This window comes from Rattus norvegicus, chromosome 10 (genome assembly GCF_021556685.1).
Source record: "Rattus norvegicus strain SHRSP/BbbUtx chromosome 10, alternate assembly SHRSP_T2T, whole genome shotgun sequence".
NCBI lineage: Eukaryota > Metazoa > Chordata > Mammalia > Rodentia > Muridae > Rattus > Rattus norvegicus.
Genome location: NC_141543.1, coordinates 88,660,146 through 88,685,000, shown reverse-complemented (window position 1 = coordinate 88,685,000; position 24,855 = coordinate 88,660,146). Strand labels below are relative to the sequence as shown.

At 54.7% G+C, this 24,855-nt stretch overlaps 1 protein-coding gene across 23 annotated transcripts in view; it reads right to left on the bottom strand.

Moving 5' to 3' along the window:
- The window catches only part of Arhgap23 (Rho GTPase activating protein 23), a 101,749-nt gene that overhangs the window by 50,828 nt on the left and 26,066 nt on the right, over positions 1 to 24,855 (bottom strand). For 7 of the 23 annotated variants that reach the window (XM_087572180.1, XM_087572181.1, XM_087572193.1 and 4 more), the window contains 9 exon segments: positions 10,299 to 10,460; positions 8,099 to 8,204; positions 6,421 to 6,516; positions 6,192 to 6,270; positions 5,999 to 6,053; positions 2,132 to 3,290; positions 602 to 757; positions 305 to 416; positions 126 to 183 (listed from right to left, as the gene is read on the bottom strand). In XM_087572180.1, coding sequence (XP_087428306.1) covers positions 126 to 183; positions 305 to 416; positions 602 to 757; positions 2,132 to 3,290; positions 5,999 to 6,053; positions 6,192 to 6,270; positions 6,421 to 6,516; positions 8,099 to 8,204; positions 10,299 to 10,460 — 1,983 coding nt within the window. 23 annotated transcript variants of the gene reach the window in all.

The following is a 24,855-nucleotide window of genomic DNA, read 5'->3' as shown; positions in this document are numbered from 1 at the left end:
ACAGACAGACAGACAGACAGACAGACAGACAGACAGACACAGACACAGACACACACACACACACACACACACACACACACACACACACACACACACACAATGCACACACGTTTTTGCTGGCTTACCCCGTCGGTGAAGAAGCTTCGCAGCATCCGTAGGCTCGGCACACGGTTGGGAAGGCGCCTGAGGAGCAAGGAATGCCGGTGAGGGTTGTGGTCGGTCCAGATTCTCATCACCCACCCAAACCCATGGCTCGACCTCGGGGAGAAGAAACCACCCCACCCCGGTGCAGACATGGGCTCACCGGAGCACTCGGCCCTCATCCCGGAAGGTATTCAGTCCATCATCACAGGACTTGGAGCGCTCTGTGGTGATGGCCAACAGGTAGGAGGAGCGGCGACCGGCCTTGATGCTGCCTGAAAAGAAGCCCAAGGAGGCCGCAGGGTTAGCAAAGAGCAGGTTGGCAGGTACCCTAAGAGCCCTCCCTTCTGGTCAGGAGTGGCTCTCCCACGGGGCCCCAGAAGAAGCAAAGAGACACTGGGCAAAAGACCCACAGGGCCAGACAGCAGAGGAGGGGGTGACACAGGCCAGAGACACTCACTGCAGTCCTGGGAGTAATGGCGGCTGAGGGCAAAAGTGAAGGTGGGTGAGGATGGGCTAGTTCCCAGGACAGGGGCTGAGTTCATGGCACTGGAGACCACGGCGGAGGCAGGGACATGCTTGGCTTGAAGGTCAATGCTGGGGCTGGTGGGCTCATCTGCCAGCAGAGGAAGGAAGGGATGTGAGGAGCACAGGCCAGGCTTACCAGGCTCCAGGCGGCACATGCTGCAAACCCCTAAACTCTTCCTCACTAGGGCGTTTCTGGCAACATGCCGGCTGCACAGGGTGCCTCGCCCACCAGATGTGGTCAGGGAGTGTCTCCTTTTAGCAGGTGCTGAGCCTCCCTGTGCATCAAGGGCACCGAGGAGTGGAACTGAGCCATCCTCCTTGGAGCGGGCTCCTAAAGCACAAAGCAGTACTCTATTGGTGGCTTAGGGCACAAGCGCTGTCTTCGCATTAGATGGGCGCAACCGACAAGAGGCTCAGCTGGGGTTTGCTGAAGCACAGCTGGGCCCCCGGCCACAGGCTGCTGGTGGCGTCCTACCATCCTTCCTAAGCGTCTTCTTAGTTCCCAGGCTGCTCAGCTACAAACCCACCAGGCCCAGGACTTGGGCCCAACACCATCTCCTTCCATTCCAGGCTTTCTCCACAGCCTGGCCTGGCCTACTTCTTCACAGCCCTAACCTTTCTTCTTCTGCACTCCCATCACCAATATGGAGACGAGGCACCACTCTCTGGGCAAGCCAAAAAGCTTAAGATCACCCTCACCTCTCTGCCTTCTTGCCTCTCCCCACTCTATGGGCAGCCATCACAGCCTCCTCTGTTGTGAGGGGAAGTCTGAGCTAAGCCTTGGACTGAAAAGGACCACAGGCCTGGAAGTGCAGTCGGCCCCTCCCACTGCAAGGTCTGTGCAGTCCCATCTTTCTCTGAACATTCTCCCTCAGACTACCTCGAATCCTTCTTAGCCAAAGGTTGTTTTTCCAATGTTTTCCCAGTGCCGACCACACCCATCTAGGCCACAGAATCCTTCCCCATCCACAGAGGCTGTCTGTCCTGTGCGCTTTCTGTCTGAGCAGCCATCCACCAAGTAAGCCTGAAGCCTAGCATGGTGCCTGATGTAAATATCTGTTAGAGGAATGTAGGGGAGATGGAGAGAAAAGACGAAGAACGAAAGACACAAAGAAAGAAGGAAGAGCAGAAGGAGGAGGGAAGGATGGGAGTTAATGATGGAAGGATAGACAGCAAAGGACCAAAGGAGCCACAAAGAAGGGGGGGTGCAGGAGGGAGGGAGGGAGGGAGGGAAGGAGGGAGGGAGGAGAGAAGGTGTGGATGGAAAGATGGCTACGAGAATGAGTGAGCGGGACACAGGGTGAAAGGGAATTATTGAGGAATGGACAAACGGACAGACAGACAGATATAACCCAGATGCTCCTATAGTACACAGTGCAGACTTGGGCACAGTGAACAGGGAGATGACACACAAAAGGATGGCGAATGGGACTCTTAGTCAGCCACTTGTAACACCACTCACCAATGAAGGGAATTGAAGCCAGGGAGTCTTCTGTAGTGGCCAAAGGGGCCACCTTCCTGCCTGGACGTTCCCCTCTGGCCTCTGGTTCTAGGGACTCGTCACCAAATCCAAGGTTCACCTGCCTTGCTGGGGTCAGCTGGACCTTGCGACCAGTTGGAGGTTTCTGTCTCAGGACCACCTCATCACGATGATCCTCTGCGGGAGGCTCCAGGGCTCGGGTGCTAGGATCTGGCCGGGCGACCCTAGGTGGTTCGGAGGCCTCTGGTGGGAATGATGCAGGAGACTGGGCCAAGCTGAAGGTGGGAAGTCCCCCGAAGGGTGAGTCCCGGAAGGAGAGGGCATGCAGGAGACCAGTCCGGCGCTGGAATGATGGGCTATAGCTCCGATACCCAATGTACCCGATGTCATCCAGGCCCTGCAGGCCAGATGCGGGAGGGGCCTGGGGCCCTGGCAAGTCCCGAGAAGGGCAAGCAGAGGTGCGGGCAGATGACCGCTGGGAAGCCCAACCGCAGCGTTCAAGGCGAGGTGACACCAGTGCCCCTGGCCCCAGTGCTTCAGCAGAGCGGGTAGCCCGGCTCAGGTAATCGTCTGAGCGAGCTCGGTGCCAACCCTCCTGGCCCAGCTGGCTCAAGGCATCCTGGGAGGTGGAGCAGGGCCATGGGTGGTGGGTAGTCACATCCTCCAAGCGGTCCTGGGAGGCACTGCGGGCCCGAGGTGGCATGGCTGGGCACCGTCTCTCCCCCGCCCTGCGGGGTATCTGATTTGACAGCCAGTGTGACAGAGCCTGCTGGCACTCCAGTCTGCTGGGAAGCACCCGGCTGCCAGACTCTAGGAAGGCACGGGGCGTCCGGGACTCTGAAGGGAGGTGGGGAAAGGCACCAGGGCTTGGGCGGGGCTGGCTCATCCCCAGGGAAGAGTTGTCCAGGTGGGCACGGGTGGCAGACGTAACACGGGACCCTGGGTCACTCCAGGCAGCAGGACTCCGGGGATCCGTAGGTAGTGCTGAGATGGGCTCAGGCACCATAGTGGCCCAGGCAGGGGCCCGGGTTGGCGGGGCATAGGTCTTCCGTGGGTAGCAGAGTGGAGGTGGTTCTGGGATGCTGCGGGCCTCTCCAGAATACGGCTCGTTGCCCTTCAGGTAGGCATCCTGGGAGTAGGCCTGGCCAGAAACACAGAGGCATAAAAGCATGACCAGACTGGACTCAGAGGACAGGAATGAGACAGCCCTAGGGTACCAAGGTCCTCAGAAGGGAAGGGAAGGGAGATAATTAAGTAGGGGTGTCCTGAATGGATGAGGGTTTGTGTGCTCCAAGGAGGGAGGACAAAGAGGTAAGATTCTCATTCTCTCTCTCTCTCTCTCTCTCTCTCTCTCTCTCTCTCTCTCTCTCTCTCTCTCTCTCCCCCCCCGCCCTCCTCAAAATAGTTAGATCTCTGTAAGACTTTTAAAACAAGGACAGCCTTTAGCCACAAACATTCCAACATCTGTTTGCTAGGGCCCTCCCCCACCCTGCCCTCCCCCACACTGCCCTCCCCCACCCTGCCCTCCACCTCCTACTGTTCCTTTATGTCCAAGGATGCCCACAGCCCCTGCAGTTCAGTGGGGAATGGACAGGAATCTGTCAAGGTGGTAGAGGACCTTAGAAAGCTGGCTAAGGAGTGGGTGTGTCCAAGGAGGGGTGGTCTGAGGGTAGGCGGAGGCTGGAAGAGCCCAAGGTCCCTTCAGTGTGGGGTGATGTGAGTTGGGGCCCAGGGCCTCGAGATGAAGACCGTGATTACTTCTTGCTCCCCAGAGACCATTAAAGGAGGGGCTGGACAGGCTAAGGGGCCTTGGGCCACCTCCCGCCACCCCTAGGCCTGGAATTTGGCGCTGGCTACTGGAGCTGACGCTGCATTGCTGAGGAGTGACAGGGCTGGTGCCCAGGCTCAGCCAAAAAAGGAGGCACCCCACCCCCGGACAGCAGCCTGTGGCCCTGGCTGAGTCTAGCACTGGCTGAGCTGAGGGGGCCTATTTCAGCAAAGGGTGGAAGGAAGGGTGAGCCCAGACATACATATAGACATACTACACCACACCACAAGAAAAGGCAAGATACACACCCCAAGAGATACACATACAGCACACACAATGAGACACACAAATAACTACCCCTCCAGTCCCAAACACAAACATCATGTGACAAGGACCAGCTAACCACACCCCCGCACACTCGGCCCCTCCAGCCTGGCATACTGGGCCAGCAACACATACCTCTCCCTCCTGCCATCCTCCTGGCTCCCAGAGCTCCCAGCATCACGGTGGTGGCGGCAGCATCCCGCCAGCCAGTGCCTGCTACCCTGCTGCCTCTCACCACAGCCCCTGCCCAGCTGATTTGAGTCCCTCAGTCCCCTCAGCCAGCCCTCCCTGAGGCTCCCTCTCTCCCCCACCCGGCTCGGCTCTCTTTCGGCTGCCTGGCGGTAGGAGGAGGGAGGATGGGTGTGGAGGGGACTTGCTGCGTCGGTGGTGGCGTCAGCGGCTGCCGCCACCCGATTGGCCTCCAGCCTTGGCTCCCAACCACAGGAATGCCTGGGCCCCACCCTCTGGCTGACTGGAGATGGCGGGTAGTGGGAGCTCCCAGATGTTGACATCTGGGGATGCCAGCCTACTTGGGTCTAGGTCTGGCAGAGTTCAAGGCTGCTGCCCTTGTCACCCCTTGTCCCTGACAGCTGGACTGAGCCAGGGTGCCATGCTCTGCTACTGTCTCAGAACTGGAGTACAGGCAAGCTCTTTAAGACTTGGGGCGAGCCATGCACCTCTCTGAGCCTCCATTCTCTCCCCCTCAGCTCTAGGAAGTGCAAGGGGACAATTGAGGTCAGGAATGGAGGTTCCAGGGAGGCATCATGCCAAGTGTGACCCTGTCATTACAGTGACACAGCCAAAGCCAGCACAGCAGCTCTGGGCCTCTGGGCTTGGCACTCAGCCATCCTCTGAGGGGCAGTGACCGAAGGGGCAAGCAAGCTGGCGTCTGGGTAGGAGCCAAGAGACTAAGAACAGGGCACTAGGCAAGGGGGACTGTTCCAAGCTCCAGACACAAGGCTCTGGGCTTCCTTCACACAACACATGTGGGGCAGGCCCTGGGGTGGCACCCTCCCAGAGGGTTTTATGTTTTCAGTGTGCTGAGACACTGGTTGTGATGGGTTTCAAACTTTTATCTCACACGGATGAATTTGGGATCCTGTGATATCACGAAGTATAGGTGCTTGAGAAGGGCTGCAGCATGCTGTGACATTTGTGGGCAGCGTTGCGACAAGATACCAGTGAGTACTTACGTCACAGCAGCAGACTCCAGATGTGTGCAGAGTTTGTGCTACAAGACAGAGGTGCAAGTGAGGCTATTGTGAGGTCCTGCTGTGAGGTCCCACTGTGTGCTGCTGTGAGGTCCTACTGTGTGTTACATGGGTACTGTGGCAGCAGAGACAGGGAGAGGCTCTGTGAGTCCTGCAATGCTCTGTGTCTTCTGTGGAGCTGAGTAGTACAGGGCTGTGCAGGGCCGAGTGTCCTGACGTGTACCAAGGGTGGTGTTTGGTGTGTGCATCTATGGACACACCTCCAAGCCATGTGGGGAGGGGGTGCAGAGAGCAGGCATCTCTCACAGAGCAAACAAGAACGTGCCAGGCTGGCAGGGCCCGCTGGGCCACCCTCTTTTCAGATACCCTGGCAGGAATCCTGCTTACCGAGGCCAGCGCCTACTCTCTCCCGAGCACAGAGCGGCCTTGAGTGAAGCAAGAAGCAGCCCCAGCCCAGGGATGGGCCTGGGAGCTCCAGTTAAGCAATAAGTGCCATTTCCTTTCTTTTCTCCCACAGGGGCCCTCCACGCAGACAGAAGGACTCACCAGCTGTAGGATGTCCTCATCCTTGGGCATGATGGAGAGCTCCAGGGTGTCATCGCTGCAGAGACAGGGACGGGGAGAGAGTACACATCAAGCAAGGCATCAGGACAGCATGGGGAGAGGGATCATGTCACAGGGCCCAGGCTGGAGGGGAGGGGAGGCTGGGTGCCTGAAAGCAGAACGGCCAGACACTCACCTGTTCTGGATCAGACCTATGACCTGGGAGTATGTCTTCCCAATGACGCTCTCTCCATTCACCTTCACCAGCCGGTCTCCTAGGGACAAGGGAGGAGGTCACATGTACTGAGCATGAATGGAAGTGAAAGGAGAGGAGCTTTCCCAGTATCTGGGTTCATGAATTCCAACCCAATTAAAAGGGACGTGAGCCCCAGAGGAGTGTTAAATAGGGTCACAGACAGGCTCACCTGTGCGAAGCCCTGCCCTGTGGGCGGGGCCCCCCTCCTTCACATTCTTCACAAAGATGGTATCCATGGGCTCCAGACGGTGCCGGGGAGAGGGTCCTGGTGGGCATCAGCCAGGTTAGCTGGGGGTGGTGGCTGAAGGTCACACCCATGCACAGCTACACACACAGAGGACACACACTCAGAGGATGATCACACACAGGCACAGGCGTGCAATGACCCACACATCACAGGACCTACGCCCACTGCCAGACAAGGGCCCACACAGGAGGAGGACACACAGAGAGCTGCCCAAATCCGTGAGCTGAGTCTCCGTCCTGTGCTAGAAGCCAGACTGCACAGATATGTGGACATACACAGCTCACGCCCTTTCAGAGTTCTCAGTCAGGCAGACTTTAGACACAAGACAACAACGGAAAGGGTGGCACCCAAGAGGACCCTAAGAGCTGACAAGACGATCAATGGTCTGAGTCTCATGGTGGGCACTGAATCCTTGAAAGCTACGTAAAGGTGGAAGGAGAGAACTAGCTCTGCCGAGTCATTCTCTGATCGCTACACACTCTGCATGGCACACACACGCGCGTGCGCGCACACGCGCGCACACACACACACACACACACACACACACATGTTTAAAAGGAAGCCCTTATCTGGGCTGGAGAGATGGGTCTCCTGCACAGGGCCTCGGTTCGGTCTCCAGCACGCGTGTGGTAGCTCACAACTGCCGCACAACTCTAATTCCAGGGGACTGACACACTGTTCTAACACTCTGGCTCCCTACATATACATGGCACCATATATACACACACACACACATACATACACACACACATACATACATACATACATACACACACACACTCAGACACAAACAATCATGAAATATTTTTTTGAAAATAATGCACCTATCAAGCCCTGAAGGTGCCAGCTGGGGAGACCTCGTATATACGGAAGGCAACATATCGCAGAACCAAGGAGATACCCAATATGCTTGTGCCTCCCACCCTTCTTCCTTCTCCAGCATCAGAGATTCCAAGCAGGACGCAGGACAGATACTAACTCCATCACTTGCCAACAAGGTTCCCTTACTGGGACCTGTGCTAGGACAGTGAGTTCCTTCAGTGGCATGAGAACTCAGGAGAGCCATGTCACCATGGCTGCCCACAGACAGAGGCAGGGCAGGAAAGCTGCCTGCTCAGGGAGTTCAGCTTTAAATACCTCAATACCTCAGAGTCTGAGAGCCGGCAATGGACCCTTAGGATAGCAAAGGTGACAGTAAGGTGAGTTAGGCTTTTAATACATAATTTAGGGCCCCCCTATTCCTACCAGGACCTCCCTTTCTCTGTCTATAGGACGAGCTCATGCTCAGTACACCTCAGCCCTAATCCACAAGCCCTTAGCCTTGACTTCATTCTGGGAGAAAGCAGAGAGAGGGTGGAAGCAGATGGGTATGTGTCACCCAGCGTCCTCGGTATCAGATGGCTGTGGGAGGGACAGGCCCATAGGAAGACAAGAGAGGGAAAGATGTGGAGGGAGAACAGAGAATGAGGAGGAGATCCCTGGAGCTAGGCTAGCAGGAACATAGAGAGGAGAGAGGCTAGACAGGGACAAGAAAAGGGTGGGGCCCACTGGGGTACGGGAGAGAAACTGAAGCCCAGCCCTGCCCTGCTCCACCCCCTACCTCCTCCTCCTCCTCTTCCTCCTGCTCCTCTTCCTCCTCTTCCTCCTCTTCCTCCTCTTCCTCCTCCTTGGCCTCCTTGGCCTCCTCGGCTTCCATTCTCTTCCTCCTGCAGGGAACAGAGAGATGGGTGTGGCAACTGTTCAGTCCTCAGTGCATCAGCCGCATCAGCCGTATGCTGCACCTGGATAGCCCTGCTGAGCCACACCTCCAATCCTTATCCCCTTCCAAGTAGCCAACTGCAGCAGAAACAGGAGAGCTGTCAGAGGCATCCCCAGACAGAAGTGTCCCAGTAACACATATCCCCAGGTTTCCAAGAATACCCAACCTACCAGAAATCCATGACCTCTTCCTCTAGGGAGCCTGCAGGCCAAGGGAGGAGGTCCCCAAAACACATGCAGAGGGCCCAGGCAGACAAAGATAAGCAACCTGACCAGTGTAAACAGGGCTATCTCTCTCAGAGAATGGGCTGGGAGGCCCGATTAGCAAGAGGGGAGGGGTGCACACTTAGGGCTGGATGTGCTAAGCTGACGCCAGCAAGCGACAAGCATCAGACTAAAAGCATTCTGGTCTGAAAGGAAAGAAGAGGAGCCAGGAAAGGTTCTCTGATAAGCAGAAGTGGGTGTCAGGCAAGGGGCAGGATTCTAGCAGCTAGCTACAGGGGTGAGGGAAAGTTGCTAGGAGGTCCAGGGGTCCATCCCGGTGAGGGAAGAGGGTACATGGGGTATGGGCTTTGAGAAGAAGCAGAAGATGGTCAGAAACAGGCTGAGCCAGCAGGTGCTGCATCTCAGAGTTGACCAGACCTACTGCGTCATCTGGTCCAGAGACTCAGCAGCAGAGCCAGGGCCCAAACTCAGAACTCCCTGGTATCCCAGCAGGCCAAGGTGGGCCAGGATGGTTGCTGAGTGGTGTTGAAGCCTGGGCCTCTGGCCAGTTTCCCGTGGGAGGTGCATGCCCACTGATCTGAACTGACAGCACAAACAGCGGGTGGCAGAGGCAGACAGATACATTTGGACGGTTAAGATCTCTGTACAGGCTGCAGGCAGAGAACTCTGGCCTTCTGTGGCCTGGGGACAAGAGCTTCTCCCAGTCTAGGGCAGGTTCTGGAAAGGGAGGGAGCAGCCTGGCTTGTCTTCCCCAGAGTTAGCCAGTGATCCAAGAGGAGAGCCCACTATGCTCGACCCCAGCTCTGTCACTGAGCTCTCCCAGTGTCCTGAGAGAAGGTGGCAGGAGCTAGAAACAAGGAAGGGGGGGACTAGGGCCTCCAGGAGTGAGAGGCTGGCATCCTTGGTCATCTGATGCCACCCACACTATTAGGCCTCACTTTCATGTTAGGCATAGCCACAGACAATGACAGTGATGATCCCGGGGTCAAAGATTCATATACATGTGAAAGTCACAAAGCATGTGACAGACATGTACATACCACGCACGCATGCACGCACAAGTACAGAGACAGCAGAGAAACCTAATGTTTTTTTGTGTGGCAGGGTCAAGGTGCCCAAGCAAGAATCCCACCCCACAGTTAGGAGGCTGATCCAGCCCTAGGGGAAGGAGAGAGGAATTCATCCGCTCTGATAGAAATCTGTCTCCTCTGCAGGAAGAGAGGCTGGGAGTCCAGAACGCTGCCTGGCCTCCTCCCATCTCCCACACTCTTTGTTTCAGGGACCCTCTCTTTCCAGCTGATGACCTTATGCTGGCCTGAGGGGTTCTGGGGCCCTGCTTCCGGAAGCTGGGTTAGGTATGGAAAGGCTCTTGGGGATCCAAGAAATAGACTGGAGATAAACCACATCACAGAGGGAGGAGAGGCCTGTGAGCCAATCTACAGCAACATAGGCCTGAGTGAGGACTAAATCCTGGGGCTCTGGACCCCGCCCCCAGGACTCTTCCTACAGAATGAGCTGAGGTCCCTGACACCTCAGCCTGGGGACAGAAAGAGCAGACCAGATCAAGAATGCATGCACAAGTGACCAAGGAAGTCCAGGAGGCCCAGTTCAAGATGGTCATTCCCTTTCCAGAGCCCAGAGAAGGTAAGGAGTTTGTCCACAGTCACAGAGCAAGTGTCCCAGGCTCGGCCGGCACTGCCTCCCTCCTTACAGCTCTCAGACTGCAGCAGAGGAGAGCCAGGCTCCTCTAACAGTTAGCCTCTCTCGCCCATCAAGCTCCCTCACAGAGTGGCAAGGCACTGGCAGGCTGGACCTACCTTCAGGCTGCAGTGCACGGCTGACTCAGGTGGGTACACAATGAAGTGGCGCAGGGTGAAACCAAAGCCATCCTGAAGATTCTTGTGCAGCAGCAGTGTCCTCGGCCCCTGCCAGGGGAGGGGGCGCCCAGAAGAGCACCCATCTCGAGAGCCCAGTGGAAGCTGCAGGAGCACAGGGACACAGGTCAGTGAACATCGTGTGGTCCATACTCATGGCTCTCCACAAGCCTCCAGCTGCCTAGGAGCCTAGAACCTGACAGGGAGTGCCAACATCCATAGCCACGAGGCCAGGTCCCTTCTGGCTCCTGACCCTTCACCACAGCCTTCCTTCACTCCCGAAGCAGAAAGCTTCTTTCCTCGGAGTTTTTCCTTCAGCCTCCTCATGACGCCTTTGCATCCTTGGAAATTGAGCCAGTATGCATGTATGCATGTCCTAAGCACCAGACCCTGCACACACAGTTTTTCTGCATAGGAAGTTGTACACACAACTCTTACACATCCCCACACATACAGTGACATACATGAAGACATTCACAACTTATTCAGACAGAACATACCACAAACACAGGCACACATATAAAATGTGCACATGTACACCAGGTGGTGGTGGCTTAATCCCAGCACTCAGGAGGCAGAGGTGGGCAGATTTCTGAGTCCAAGGCTAACCTGGTTTATAGAGTGAGTTCCAGGACAGCCAGGGCCATACAGAGAAACTCTGTGCTAAAAACCAACCAATCAATAGATAATAAATAATAAATAATAAAAACCAGATGTGCACACAGGCAGACTCACAGAACCACATGTATACACCAGGCAGGCACACTGGCCCAGGCACAGTGCACATAACCAGTCTTGCGTACACACATGCACAGCACAGAGCCATGTCTCTGCACTGGCACAAATGCACCCTCCAGGAGCATGGGATCAAGAGCCCCAAATGGACACTGGGCCACTAAAGGGATTTGCTGAGGCTGCAAAGCTCAGCCCAAAGGCCAGGCTGGTTCACCAGAGAGGCAGATGAGAGATACTGCCTTCTGTCCAACCCACCGGGATGCTTGGGATTCCCCTAGACGACATGGCAAGCTATCCAAAGAAGTGAGGGGACCATTATCTGGAGCAGGAGGCAAGAGATGACAGACATAGAAGACTGCTTGAATGTCTGGACTCTGAAATGAACAGCCAGCCAGTAACAAGTATGAGATACCTTGCATGCAATGAGGCTGATAGAAAAGATGTGTGTCCAGGGGACAATCTGTGGGAAAGCAAGTCGTCTCCCACAAAGCCTCAAGTCCTCACAGCCACTGGGCAGCCTGGGCTAGCACTTGCCTCTGACCCAAAGCCCTCAGGAAGCCAGAAGCTTCCCACCGACTCCTTCCACAAGCCTCCACCCTTGCTCCTCCTTGGCCTTGGCAGGAACCTGAGGAGCAGAGGAGAGACCCGGGAGCTGGTACGGACAGTGGAAGGGTCGTCAGACCTGGGCTCTAAGGAGCTCCCACTGTACAGGAAGGCTGCCTCCTGCTAGCTGAAGACAGCTCACAAACACCTGAAGGCACAGGGATGCTGAGAGGCCCATCTGAGAAGCTGTCCATCCCTGCTCACCTACTCAATGGAGGGAGCGCATGCAAGGGTGCACAGCATGCAAAGGTGCACAGCATGCAAGGGTGCACGACCAGGAGGTTTTATCACCATCCTGTAGGCTGAGGGGAGAACGCAGACCCTGGAATCTCAATAAATAAAAGAAAAATGAGAGAGAAGTAATAGGTTTGCTGGCTATAGTTTTAGAGAACAGAAACAGGTGGCGGACACAATGAGGCTCCAGGAAAGGAGATAGTCCACATAAGCTGAAAGCATGTAAGGGTTAGCTTGTCCCTCTGCAGAAGGGCCCAAGCGTGGAGACTTGGGCTTCTCCTGGTCCTTGGCAGGGACAGGGGCCCAGTGGTGTCCTCTCAGCTCCATTCTCTTGTGGTCACACCCTGTCCTTGTCCATGAGCTCCACATACATGGGGTCCAAGAATCTCTGAGAACATTCACTGGAAATTCCTTGAGGTCTGAGCACACACCTCCCCAATTTCCTATTTCCACTACCAGGAAAGACAATCTCTTGGGTCCCCAGTGCCTCCCCCACAGAAACCACTGCTCCCCATCTATCATGGGCTGCCCTCTTTCCCACTCCCACCCAGGCTCAGAGCTGAGGGTGTTTGCAGGGCCCATTGTTGTGCTGGTGTCCTGGATTAAGATTTAAGCCACCAGCTGCCCCAGTGATGAGAAGCGGCTGGGACAGGTCCCCACATGTTCCCCTCCCCTCTCCCTACACACACATCCTGCTGAGATCTGCCAGCTGCCTGGGGGTGCCACTCCCTGAGGGGACCTGCTTGTAATCCAGGACAGTGGCTATGCCATCCTCCCACAGTCTCTCCTCATCGGAGCACAGCAACTCCCCCTTTCTTACTTATCTCTGTCTCTCCACTTCCTCTGTTCTTCTCCTTCTAGGTCCGGTCACCCAGCCCTTCCAATTAGTCTCTAGAAAATGACAGTAAACCCCCTGCTACAGCCTTCCAGAAGAGAAGACTCCACAGACCCAGTCAGAGCTGGTTCCTCCCTGTGGGAAGTTCTTTCAGACCTAGCCTCAACCCTTCCAGTTACCCTATATGCAAGTTTCGGCTCCTCCCATCTGACCTGGGACAACACTTAGTCTAGCTCTCCTCTTGGAGTGGGGAGAGGTAGGAGGTACAGAAACAGAGAGATCCAGCACTGAGAACGTGGAAGACCAAGAAATACAGCTCAGCTCCCCCGACTCTATCTCCCTGACCCAGACACACAGCCAGGGTACAGAAAGGGGCCGCAGGCATTGCTGATTAAACCCTCCTGGCTGAAATCTCTTTGCAAACAGGCTCAACCTCGTGTTTGAAAACAAAGAGACATCCAGAAACACCAACTGTTGTTAAAGAAGGGCCAACAGCCCAGGGAACACACCAGGCAGAAGTGGGCCTTCGACTTCGACGGACTGGCCACATCAGTACTGATCTCCACCCCCCAACCCACCCCAGCATAAAGAGGTCATTGCAGAAAACACAGTATTGAGGCTGGGCATGGTGCCCACTGTGACTCACGCCTACCAGCTCGGCAGATCCCTAACATCAGAAACACTGCCCCCAGCCCGGTCACTGCCTGCCTTGGGAATCACTGATGGCCTGCTGGGGGTCATTTTGTCACCTCAACTTCCTCTGACCACTAACTAGGAAACCCTTAGTGCTTCCCTGTCCAGGTCCCTGTTGATAGGAAAGAAGATAGACCAGAGTGGCGCCCAATGCTTGGATTAGTAAATCCTATGCCTAGCTCTCACTGTGTCTCTGTCAGCCCCCTTATTCCAGGATTCCCATCTATGCCAGCGACTCCTAGCTTCCAAACTGTCCTTCCACTGCCTGTAAACCAGGAGAGCTGAGCCCACAGGTGCCACTACCCAGATTCGAAGTTCCATCTAGCAACCCTGGGAAAGCTCCCACACAAACGCTGACAACCTCACCCTGATTCTCAACCTCCTCACACACTCCCCAACTGCAAGGATGTTCGTCTGGGAATGCCAGACGTTGTCAACTCGAAAGTGGGTAACTGCATCGCCCACAGCCCCTGACGTCCAGCTCCTGCTCGGCTCCAAGGCTGTTACTCACCCTGGCCGGACGCAGCCCGGGCGCGCGGCGGTCGCTGTGGCTCAGACAGGGCAGCCAGAGACAGCGTGGCTCTGGGGCGCTGCAGTCCACGCCGACGGCGCGTTCCCAGCGCCAGCCCCCGACGCCCGCGCGCTCCACGCGCCACACGGCACTGCCCACCAGCGCAGCTTGAGGGGACCCCCGAGCGCGGCCACCGTCGCGGCCGCAGCGCGCACCGGGCCTGGCTTCCGGAGCGGGACGTGAGGTGCGGGACTCCGCGGCTCGGCGCCCAGCGGGGGACGTTCTCGGACCCCCGCGCGGCAGGCGGGGCCCAGGGGTCCCAGCCCACCCCCCAGAGCCGCGGGCCCGCGGCCCAGAGGCCCCGAGGGGGCGGCCAGCCCGCGCGGACAGCGGCAGGACGGCTGGAGCGGGGCCGCGCCTCCCGCGCCGCCCGGGTGAAGGCGCCCGCTGGAACCGGGCAGGGACAAGCCTACAAGTCGCTGGGACAGACACCTCCCCCTCCGGGGCGGCCCCTGCGCCGCGCCAGCCCACCCTCCTCCGCCCCACGACAGAGGCTTTGAGCGGTCCCTGCTCAGGCACAGCACACACCGACGACACCATACAAACACAGGGACTCATTCTGTCGACCGATCACACTATGGGGCCCATTAACTTTACACTCCTGCAGAAACATGTTCTAGCTGTGTGCCTCACATACATGACCATCATCTGTCCCCCACAGACCCTTCGCAGACAGACCCTCAGTGTGGATCTCATTGCTCACATCTATGAATATTCTCCCATTCATTCCTCTCCATGAGACATATATGCAAACACGGCCATTTAAAGTATCCCAGTCCTTTACAGACACCTCCCCCCCAGATGCCCACTTGACCACATACAAGCGGGATGGTGACAATCACACACTGCGCAGCACATGCTTGCCTCAGGACTCTGTGCTCTTCAGGTGGCACACACTGCCCACCCAGAATGAGAGCATGAGGTGTGTCAAAGTGACCCCACTCCAGCCTCCCAGAGGACGTCCAGTCCATTCCTCTTCCCCACGAAACTTCCAGGAACCCTGGCATCACCAAGCAACAGGAGGCTCCAAGCTGATCACTCCCTCCACACTATAATGGCAATGAGATGGGTGCTGGTTGACTCTAGACATTACCCACCCACCCCCTTTTCTGGCTCTCAGGGCCCCATCCTTTCCCCAAGTAGAAGCAGGACTAGCAATAGCCCCAGGCTGTGTGTTCTCCACTGTCATCCTACCCTGAGTTCATGGAGGCATTTAGAAAAGTTTAGGCACCAAGGAGGAAATACTCAGCAGAAGGGGACACAAACGCAGAGCCCATCTGAGAGGGAGAGCCACAAGGCTGGGCTGGTTGGGAACACTGGCAAAGCCCCTGTCTTCACTCCCCAGGAAGGTGACCTATGTGAGAGGTACTAGATCCAGAAAGGAATACAAGTATAAGTGGGTGGGCAGGATGGAGAGAAGGAACAACAGAGGAGGAAGGGTGGGGGTGAGGCCCAGGGTGGTGGGGACAGAGTCAGCCAGGGAGCGGTTTTGTTCTCCTGTTTCCTGTTTGCTGCTTGTGGGGCCCATGCAGGAGCTGGACCCCCACCTCCACCCTGCGGAAGCCCAACGGGAAGAGCTGAGACTGCCATGAGCTGAGTCAGGACTGGGGAGAGCAGGAAAGGACCAGTCAGGGACAGCGGGGCAGCCAGGGACAGTGAAACCGAGTCTACATTTCTCCCAGCAGCTGGAAAACTAGAAAACCAAACTTCTGGATCTGACCACCTCCTACTCTGCCCCTCCTTATCAGATCCTCCCAAACACCAGATCAGAGACCAGGTGGCCATCCCACCAAGATGTCCTGAGCCATGTGGACTTTGGGGCCCAAAGTAGAATGCACAGGCACAGGGTTGTCCTTGGCTCCCTCATCAGGCCCCCACTAAGTCCTCCCAACTGCCTAACGGCCACCTTATGTAGCTGTGGCTGTCCTGAAACTTGAGGCATAGACCAAGATAGCCCTGAAACTCAGAGAGATCTGCCTGCCTCTGCCACTATGTCAGGCACCACTTCCTCCTCCTCCCCCTCCTCCTCCTCCTCCTCTTCTTCCTTCTCCTTCTCCTCTTCTTCCTCTTCCCCCTCTTCCTCCTCCCCCTCTTCCTCCTCCTTAAGTATTTATGTGTATATGTGCATGAGGGTACACATGCCACTTCCTACAAGGTCAAAGGAAAACCTCTTTGCATTCTGCCTGTGGCTTCTACATAGGTTCTGAGGGTTGAACCCAGGCATTGAACTTGTATAGCTAGCACCTTTCCCTGAGAGACATCTCCCCAGCCCCCAACTGCCTTTTTATCTTGATACAAGCCCAGGTCTTATCGTTAGGCCTCTCATGGCTGACCATGATTGCGTGTCTGATGAGACATGAAGGTGTCTGGGTGCTGTAGGGGAGGGCAGAGGCATGTGACATTATGTTCAGGCTTACAGAGACCTTGAAGACCAGAATTTCCAATGTCCACTTTCTGTCTTTTAACTGGGCAGATTCGAAGAAGGCTGCCTCAGCAGAAACTCAGAGAGAGGGAAGACAAGTGGGGGAGGGCCTGTGTAGCATACACAGTAGGGCCTCAAAGGGAGGCCACAGCTTGAAATGATCTTCTGGGTCTGGGGAGCTTGCTCCCTCCAGTTTCCTCTGGGAAAGGAATGTGGGGTGGGCCCCAGAGCCTGAGGGGGAGGGGCAAGCCTGGGAAATACCAGGCGTTGCTGAGATTTCTATTCCAAGCCTTCCTGCGCAGTGTCCTCCCCCACACCCTGCCTGCTGCTTCCTCCCCACTGCGGAATCACCCGCTGGCCAGCCCCTCCCGCCCCCGAGTGGACAGCTGGTACTTACCTTCCTAAGGGTCCCTGCTCACAACTGAACCCCTAAGAAAGGACGCCCAGAATTCTAAAAAGTACTGGTACTTGTGACCGTTCCCTAAGCACTGGATATCCACCAGGGCCTTTCTGGGACGCTGGTGGGGAGCAGAGGCAGGATCTTACTATGTGATGCTGGTGGCACTGAATTCTGTTTACAACCTAGGCTGGCCTTGAACTCACAGTAACTCCTCTGTCTCAGCCTCCTGAGTGTTGAGATTACAGGCATGTACAGTCAGAGAGGGTTCTTAGTATGAATGTATTTGTTTGTTTAGAGACATGATTTCAAGGCTGGCCTTAAAGTCTCTCTCTGTGAGGCTGAGGATGACTTTGAACTCCTGCCTCCACCTTTCTTTTTTTTCTTTTTTTTTTTTTTCCGGAGCTGGGGACCGAACCCAGGACCTTGCGCTTGCTAGGCAAGCGCTCTACCACTGAGCCAAATCCCCAACCCTCCACCTTTCAAAGTACTGGAATTACAGATGTGTATCACCATACCTGGCTCCCACTTTGAAAAGGATTTATTTTTATTATTTTTTATTTTATTTTATTATTTTTTTTGTATACTAAAGAAGAGTTTATTCAGGATATAGGGAGGGGAATAAAGAGGGTAATAGGGGCAGAAAACTGTAGAAAGAGAGGGAGGGGAGGGAGAGAGAGGGGAAGGGAGGGGGCTATTTTTATTATTATTTTTTTTTTCGGAGCTGGGGACCGAACCCAGGGCCTTGCGCTCGCTAGGCAAGCGCTCTACCGCTGAGCTAAATCCCCAACTCCTATTTTTATTATTTTTAATGTGTGTGTGTGCAAGCGTGTGTGTGTGTGTGTCGCACACATGCATGTTCACATGCACATGAGTACAGATGACACAGGAAGACAGAAGAGGGCATCAGCACCCTTGGAGCTGAAGTTATAGACAATTGTAAGCCACCCGCATGAATTCTGGGAATCAAACTCAAGTCCTCTTGCTAGACACTATGCACTCTGAATCACCTTTGTTCTCCTTTGTTTTGGGGGTTGGGGAGTCTTGGAACTAACACATTTTGTAGACTAGGCTGGCCTTGTATTCAGAGATCCACCTGACTCTGCCTCCTGTGTGCTGGAAAGAAAAGCATGTGCCAGCCACCATGCATACCTCCACCCACCCCCCAACCCATCCCCTTTAAAGTCAAGGATGGAGAAAGAGAAGGCCTCTTGGGACACCAGGACTATACCCCAGGGCCTGACTCCACCCCCACCCCCACCCCCAGATCCCTCTGCATTACCTTCTGGGTTATCCATTCAACTACCACACGTGGAGTGGTACCGTGGACCAGGTGAGACCCCTTGGAAATCTAAGGCAACACAGTCCTTGCCAGCAGGGCCCTTCTGTCAGGACTGCCTCCAGGGTCCCCCAGCTCCAGACTCAGGCCCAGCCAGCCTCTGTCATTGACACTGGTCAGGTGGACCTCACACACAAAGGGGACTCCTGACATGCTGTCACGGGCCTGGGCTTCTAAGAAGAGCAGTAATGGGTAACGGACTGCCAGGTTAGCCCTCCAGGAGAGGAGGATTGAAAGTAGAGAAATAGAAGCCTGCAAAGTCACCAGGAACGGGGGGGGGGGGGGGGGGGGGCAGGGAGGAGAGCTGCCTGGAGCCCGAGGGTCAGGGACAGAAGGAGGGAAGCTGATAGCACAGGAGCTCAGGAAGCCAGAGTCACACGGCTCAAGGTCAGCCCCACCCGCTCTTCCTTCCTCTGCTTGCTCAGCACCTCCTCCGAGACCTTAGGTCCCAAACCACAGGTGACCAACAAGAGTCCCCACCCCCCACCCCCGAGAATTACCCAGCTAGTCTCTCACTCCATCAAACACAGACCCATAGCTACCCACAACCTCACACACGGTGACAAATCCAGAGTTAGGGCTAAGGTAGCCATGGGAGCATGTGACAGACAAGGCCTGCCCCCTGGCCCAGTCTCCTCCCTCCAGGGCAGTGTCTCCTGGGCCTCCTCCACCCTTTAGCCCCATTCACAGCCCAGTTCCCAGCTTCGATAGAGCAGAGGCCCCTCCTGACATGCCCTAACAGGCACAGTTGACAAGCCGGCCAGACAAGCTGAAGCTCCCAGCCCCTCCACTGACACACCACCTGCAGCCAGGAGCACGGGACCCTGTGCTGCTTTAGGCAGCTGGCGCCCGGTGATTCAAAGGGTCTTCCTGACCTGTGCTCTCCTTCTCAGACCACTGTGTCCAGGGTTGGGGTGGTCTGTGACACACCATCCCTGCCCCTCTCAAAGTGGGTCATAGTCAAGGAAGAAGGAGGCTGGGGCAGGGGGCGGAGGAGCACTTCCATGCCTGGCATCCAACCGTCATCTGTCCAGGAGGGGAAGGAACAATCCCAGTCGGGAGTCAGCACATAAAATGAAAGTGGATAGACACTTTCCCCCAAAGGCTGTTGGGAGAATTAAATCAACAAAAGAAAGTCTTAGCTGGGTGTGATAGTACCTGTGTGTACTCTCACCTGAGGAAACAGCAAGACAGTTAGAGGATAGCCTGATCTATAAAACGAATTCTGGGCCAGCCAGGACTACACAGCGTGACCATTTCAAAAAAAAAAAAAAAAAAAAAAAAAAAACAAGAAACAAAAGTCTCAGCATGGACCAGAGCACACAGTAGGAGCTTGAAAATGCACGCTGTTTAAGATACAGACACATAGCTACACAGCCAGGTTTGCTCAAGGTACAGGGACACGGCACATGCAGAACTTGGCACCAGGGCCCCTCCCACAGCTGACCCGAGGCTCTTATGGGCTGAGACATACTCCATCCCTCACAGGGGAAAGGAGGCCCACAGACTTGGCCTCTCAGCCCCCTGGGAATGGACACCATGGAACCCCAAGTGGAAGCTGCTCCCAGTTGAGGAGGAACCTGCCAGGCTGGCATGGGAGAGCCCAGCAGGGGGGCTGTGACACGAAGGGGGAGGGGCCTAAAGACAGTCTTTGCTCACAGTGGGAAATGAGCACTTGCAGAAGAGACTGGGCTTGCAGTCAGCCACAAAGTAAACACCCAGGCTATTGCCAAGGCAAACACAGCCAGTGTGGGTCAGGGCCCACCACAGGCCCTCCACCTGATCCACTCCACCCAGACACCTCTGGCTGTCTTAGGCCTTCTGAGCGTCCTCTCCTTCTAGCAGCTCCCTTAGAGTAAGGGCTTGCTGCCCCATGGCATGCTGGGGTCTCTGGAATACTGTCCTCCATCTATCTGTCTCTAGAGACAGGAGGAAGAAGCTGTCTCCGGGTACCACTGCAGCCTCTCCCTTTGGACAGACAGCTCTTAAAGATGAAGGCTACTCCTCTTCAGACTTGGATTTGCCCTAGAGTGCCTTTGTTCAGAGCAGGCTTTTAGAAACCGCTAGGCCGCAGTGACAGTTCAGTCTGTAAAGGGTCTTTCTTGCAAGCACAAGGACTCAAGTTCAAGCCCAAGCAAGTTAACAAAAATAAAATAAATTAAAAAAAAAAAGATCCAGGTGTGGCTGTGTGTGTGTAATCTCGCTGCCATCCCAGTGCCTGGGGAAGGCAGAAACAAATGGCCCTCCTATGGTTCACTGACCAGCCAACCCTTACCTACTATTGGACTCCAGAAAAATGAGAGACCCTGTATCAAAAAACAAGGCCTAGGTTGGGGATTTAGCTCAGTGGTAGAGCGCTTGCCTAGCAAGCACAAGGCCCTGGGTTCGGTCCCCAGCTCCAAAAAAAAAAGAGAAAAAAAAAAAACAAGGCCTAGGTTAAGAGCACTAGCTGATCTTCTAGAGGTCCCGAGTTCAATGCCCAGCAACTACATGGCGGCTCACAACCATCTGTAATGGGACCTGATGTCTTCTTTTGTCTGATGTCTACTTCTGTCATGCAAATAGAGTGTTCGTATATAAAGAAATACATAAAAAATTCAATGCAGTGGGGGGTTTGTGGAGAGGTAACCAGGAAGGGGGAGATCATTGAAATGTAAATGAATAAAATGATTAATAAAAAATTCAATATAGAATTACTATATGATGCAACAGTTCCTCTTCTGAGCATACACCTGAAAGCACAGAAAACACACGCTCACAAAAGTATTCCAGGTCGGGCACAAATGGTACGTGACACCTGAGGTGCACAGGCAAGCAGACCTCTGAATTCAAAGCCAGCCTGGCATACACTGTGAATTCCAGGCCAATCAGGGCTACACAGCAAGACTTAGTCTCATAAAACAAAACAGAGAGGCCAGGCAGTGGTGGCTCACACCTCTAATTCAAGCACTCAGGAGGCAGAGGCAGGAAAATCTCTCTTGAGCTCAAGGCCAGGTTGGCATAGGAAGCAAGTTCCAGGACAGCCAGGGCTACTCAGAGAAACCCTGTCTCTAGATATTTAAAAAAAAAGAAGGGAAGGAATAAAGAAGGGAAGGAATAAAGAAGGGAAGGAATAAAGAAGGGAAGGAATAAAGAAGGAAGGAAGGAAGGAAGGAAGGAAGGAAGGAAGGAAGGAAGGAAGGAAGGAAGGAGGCTGCCTGGGACTGGAGAAGAATGTCTAGAGGTTTCCTGCTTTGATGATCATGGAGCTGCAGTTTGAGCAAGACAGCAGTGACAGTCGATGCAGAAAACACTAATGCCAACACTAAAAATGGTTTCATGAGACGCTGGAGAGCCAGATCAGCAGTTAAGAATGCTCACTGCTGGGGCTGGAGAGATGGCTCAGTGGTTAAGAGCACCGACTGCTCTTCCAGAGGTCCTGAGTTCAAATCCCAGCAACCACATGGTGGCTCACGACCATCTGTAGTGAGATCTGATGCCCTCTTCTGGTGTGTCTGAAGGCAGCTACAGTGCACTCATATACAATAAAATAAAATCTTAAAAAAAAAAAAAAAAAAAAGAATGCTCACTGCTCTTCCAGAAGGCCCAAGCTTGGTTTCCAGCACCTATATCAGGTGGCTCACAACTGTCTGTAACCCCAACTCCAGTCAGAATGGACACTTCTAGCCTCCACGGGCACCTACACTCACTTGTACATGTACATACCCCCACATAGACACACAGACATGATTTTTTAATAATTTATTTATTATATGTAAGTGCATTGTCACTGTCTTCAGACACATCAGAAGAGAGCATCAGATCCCTTTACAAATGGCTGTGGGTGCTGGGAATTGAACTCAGGACCTCTGGAAGAGCAGCCAGGGCTCTTAACCACTGAGCAATCTCTCTAGCCCTAGACATGATTTTTAAAAATCTTTTAAAATGTTTTAGATGCTAATTTCTGTAGGCCTGGCTGGCCTGAGATTCACTGTAGCTCGGGCTGGCACGGAACTTGTGAGGAGCCTCCTGCCTTGGCTCCTCGGTGCTGGCCATATGGCTCATACATTTTATATGAATTTATCAAAATTGTAAGAATTGGCAAAGTCAGAAATAAAACGTGGGGCGGGGTGTTAATAGCAGCTGCTGTGAATTACCCTTGCATCAGGAGCAGGGGGCCTAGAATGCTGCAGAGACCCAACCTGGAAGGCTCCTCCTACCCTGGGTATCCCCAGGGCCTGAATAGTCCTGGTCCTGAAGGACACCGGCTCCAGTCTACATTGTCTCAGAGCTGCTTTTATCCCCTTTGGGGTCCTAGAGAGTCCCACACAGGGGAGTGTCTGGGCTGCCAGGGGCCCTGACAGACACAGAAAGTCCCTGATCTTGACAGAATACCATCCCTTAGAAACTGAACAATGGCCACTCTCCCCAGCCCTGCCCATGCAGGAGTGGTGGGACTATGGAAGACTTTTCCGACTTAGTGTGGGACTCCTGTTTGAAATCTGGCCTCACAGAGCACGCATAGTCTGTGTTAAACTCCAGTGAGCCTACAACCACCTGTAACACACACACAAGGGTGTGTCCACGAAGGCTCATACCTGTTTTCATGCTCCAAGGATTTTGACTACACACTGGCGGACGCAGTTTGTCACTGTCACAGCCAGCAGCGCACCCTGCTGGCTCATGGATGCCACTTCAGGTCATCTCATTTGGAAATGAAAGGGACAAGGTGTCATTCCTGGGACACACACACACACACACACACACACACACACACACACACACACGGAACATACCCCCTGCATTCTCCAGGACTCTCAGCTCCAATGAATGATGCATAACCCCATCCCCCAATCACTTACAGGAGAAAGGTCTCCTGCAAGACAGATCAAAGTCTTCAGTGTCTTGAGCCTTGAGGCCTCCCTTTGGTCCCACAGTACCGAGGAGGCTCAATTCCCTCTCCTGAAGACATTGGGAGACACCAGTCATTCTTAAACCAGGAGCTTCCTGCAGTAACTCCTCTTCAAAATCATCACACCCATCCCATCACTGGCCAGCTCATTTGAGACAGACTGCAAACTCAGTGTGAGTCACCCCCCCCCCAGTTCTTCCTGTTGTCTTACCACCTGGCACCTGGGCAGAGACAACAGGTGCACTCACTGGTTTCCTTGAGGGGAGAAGAGAGGGAGAGCTCAGCTCCAGTCCAGTTGAGACCACATTCCCTCAGAGGGCAGGTTTCAGCAGACTCCTAACATCTCCCCCAGGGCACATGGGGTTCTCTGCTCAAGGAAAGCTCTCAGCCTCACCTCTGAAACCACCCCACCCCCTCACCTTAGCCCTGCCCAACCTGCTGATGCTACTACCTCTCCATGCCCCTGTATGCTGGCCTGCCATGCCTCTGAGCAGAACCTCTCCCTGGTTTAGCCTGCGCTGTGTCAGAGGCAATCCTAGGAAGTGAGGAGATATGCAGCTTTAGGAGGCCAAATGCCCTCCACTATACTTCTGACTATGAAGGAGTTGAAAGGGCTTCTAGGTTGGGATGGAAGACATCTCTTATGTCCAGACCCTCGTCTTCAGTCAGTCAACCCAGCTCTCTCCTCAGACATGGAATCTCAGGCACAACAGAAGTAGATGACAGGGACAGGAGGTAGTAGCACATGCCTTTAATCCCAGCACTCAGGAGGCAGAGGCCTTAGATCTCTGAGTTCAAGGCCAGCCTGATCTACGCAGCTAATTCCAGGACAGCCAGGACTACATAGAGAGACCATGTCTCAAACAAACAAAGAAGAAAGAGGTGGAGAGGAAGAAAGGAGGAAGAGGAAGAAGAGGAGGAGGAAAGAAAGAGAAAGAAGCGGAGGACTGGAGAGATGGCTCAGAGGTTAAGAGCACTGGGTGCTCTTTCAGAGGGCCCAGGTTCAATTCCCAGCACCCAAATGGCAGCTCACAACTGTCTGTAACTCCTACTCCAGGGAATCAGACACCCTTACACAGTCATAACACCAATGCACATAAAATAAAAATAAATTTATAAAGAAGTAGCCGGTAGGTCCTCTGTACACACAGCACCTGTGAGCCGTGAGGTGCCACCCATCCCCTGCTTCCTTACCCAGCCATGACTGGAAAGGGAATTCTGTGCTCACCCATGGACCGCTGAGGGGAGGGGGACAGAGGCTGGGAGAAAGATCTACACGAATCTCAGCGCTCAGGAAGGAACATACCCCAGGCATTCACAATGACCCTTTTCTAAGCAGCATTAAGGTCACCTGTCAAGTGCACACTTGCTGAGCAAAGTTTTCAGGAAGGCATTCAGAAACGGACAGGTGGGAGGTGTCATCCACCCGGCCTCCTGCCCACCATCAGGGTGGACCCTGCCACCCAAAGCCCAGGGACCCAGCCCACTTCCCATCCACACCCGCTCTGCGCTGCTTGGTTTCCCTCTGGGAGGTCAGTCTAGGCTGACAATATTTTGGTCTCCAGGCCCTGGAGGACACACTGCTGGCCTCCACACCCCGCACCCCCTTCCCTGTGCTCTAGTCACCCCAGCCTCTGGCCTCCTTCCAGTTCCCGTGAGCACCGTGCTCCTGTCCAGCCTCTGCAGCATGCTGGAATATTCTGTTGCCTTCAAGCCCTCCTGCTTCCCCAACCCTTACCCCACCCACCCCCACCCACCCTGGAGCGTCTAGCACTAATGT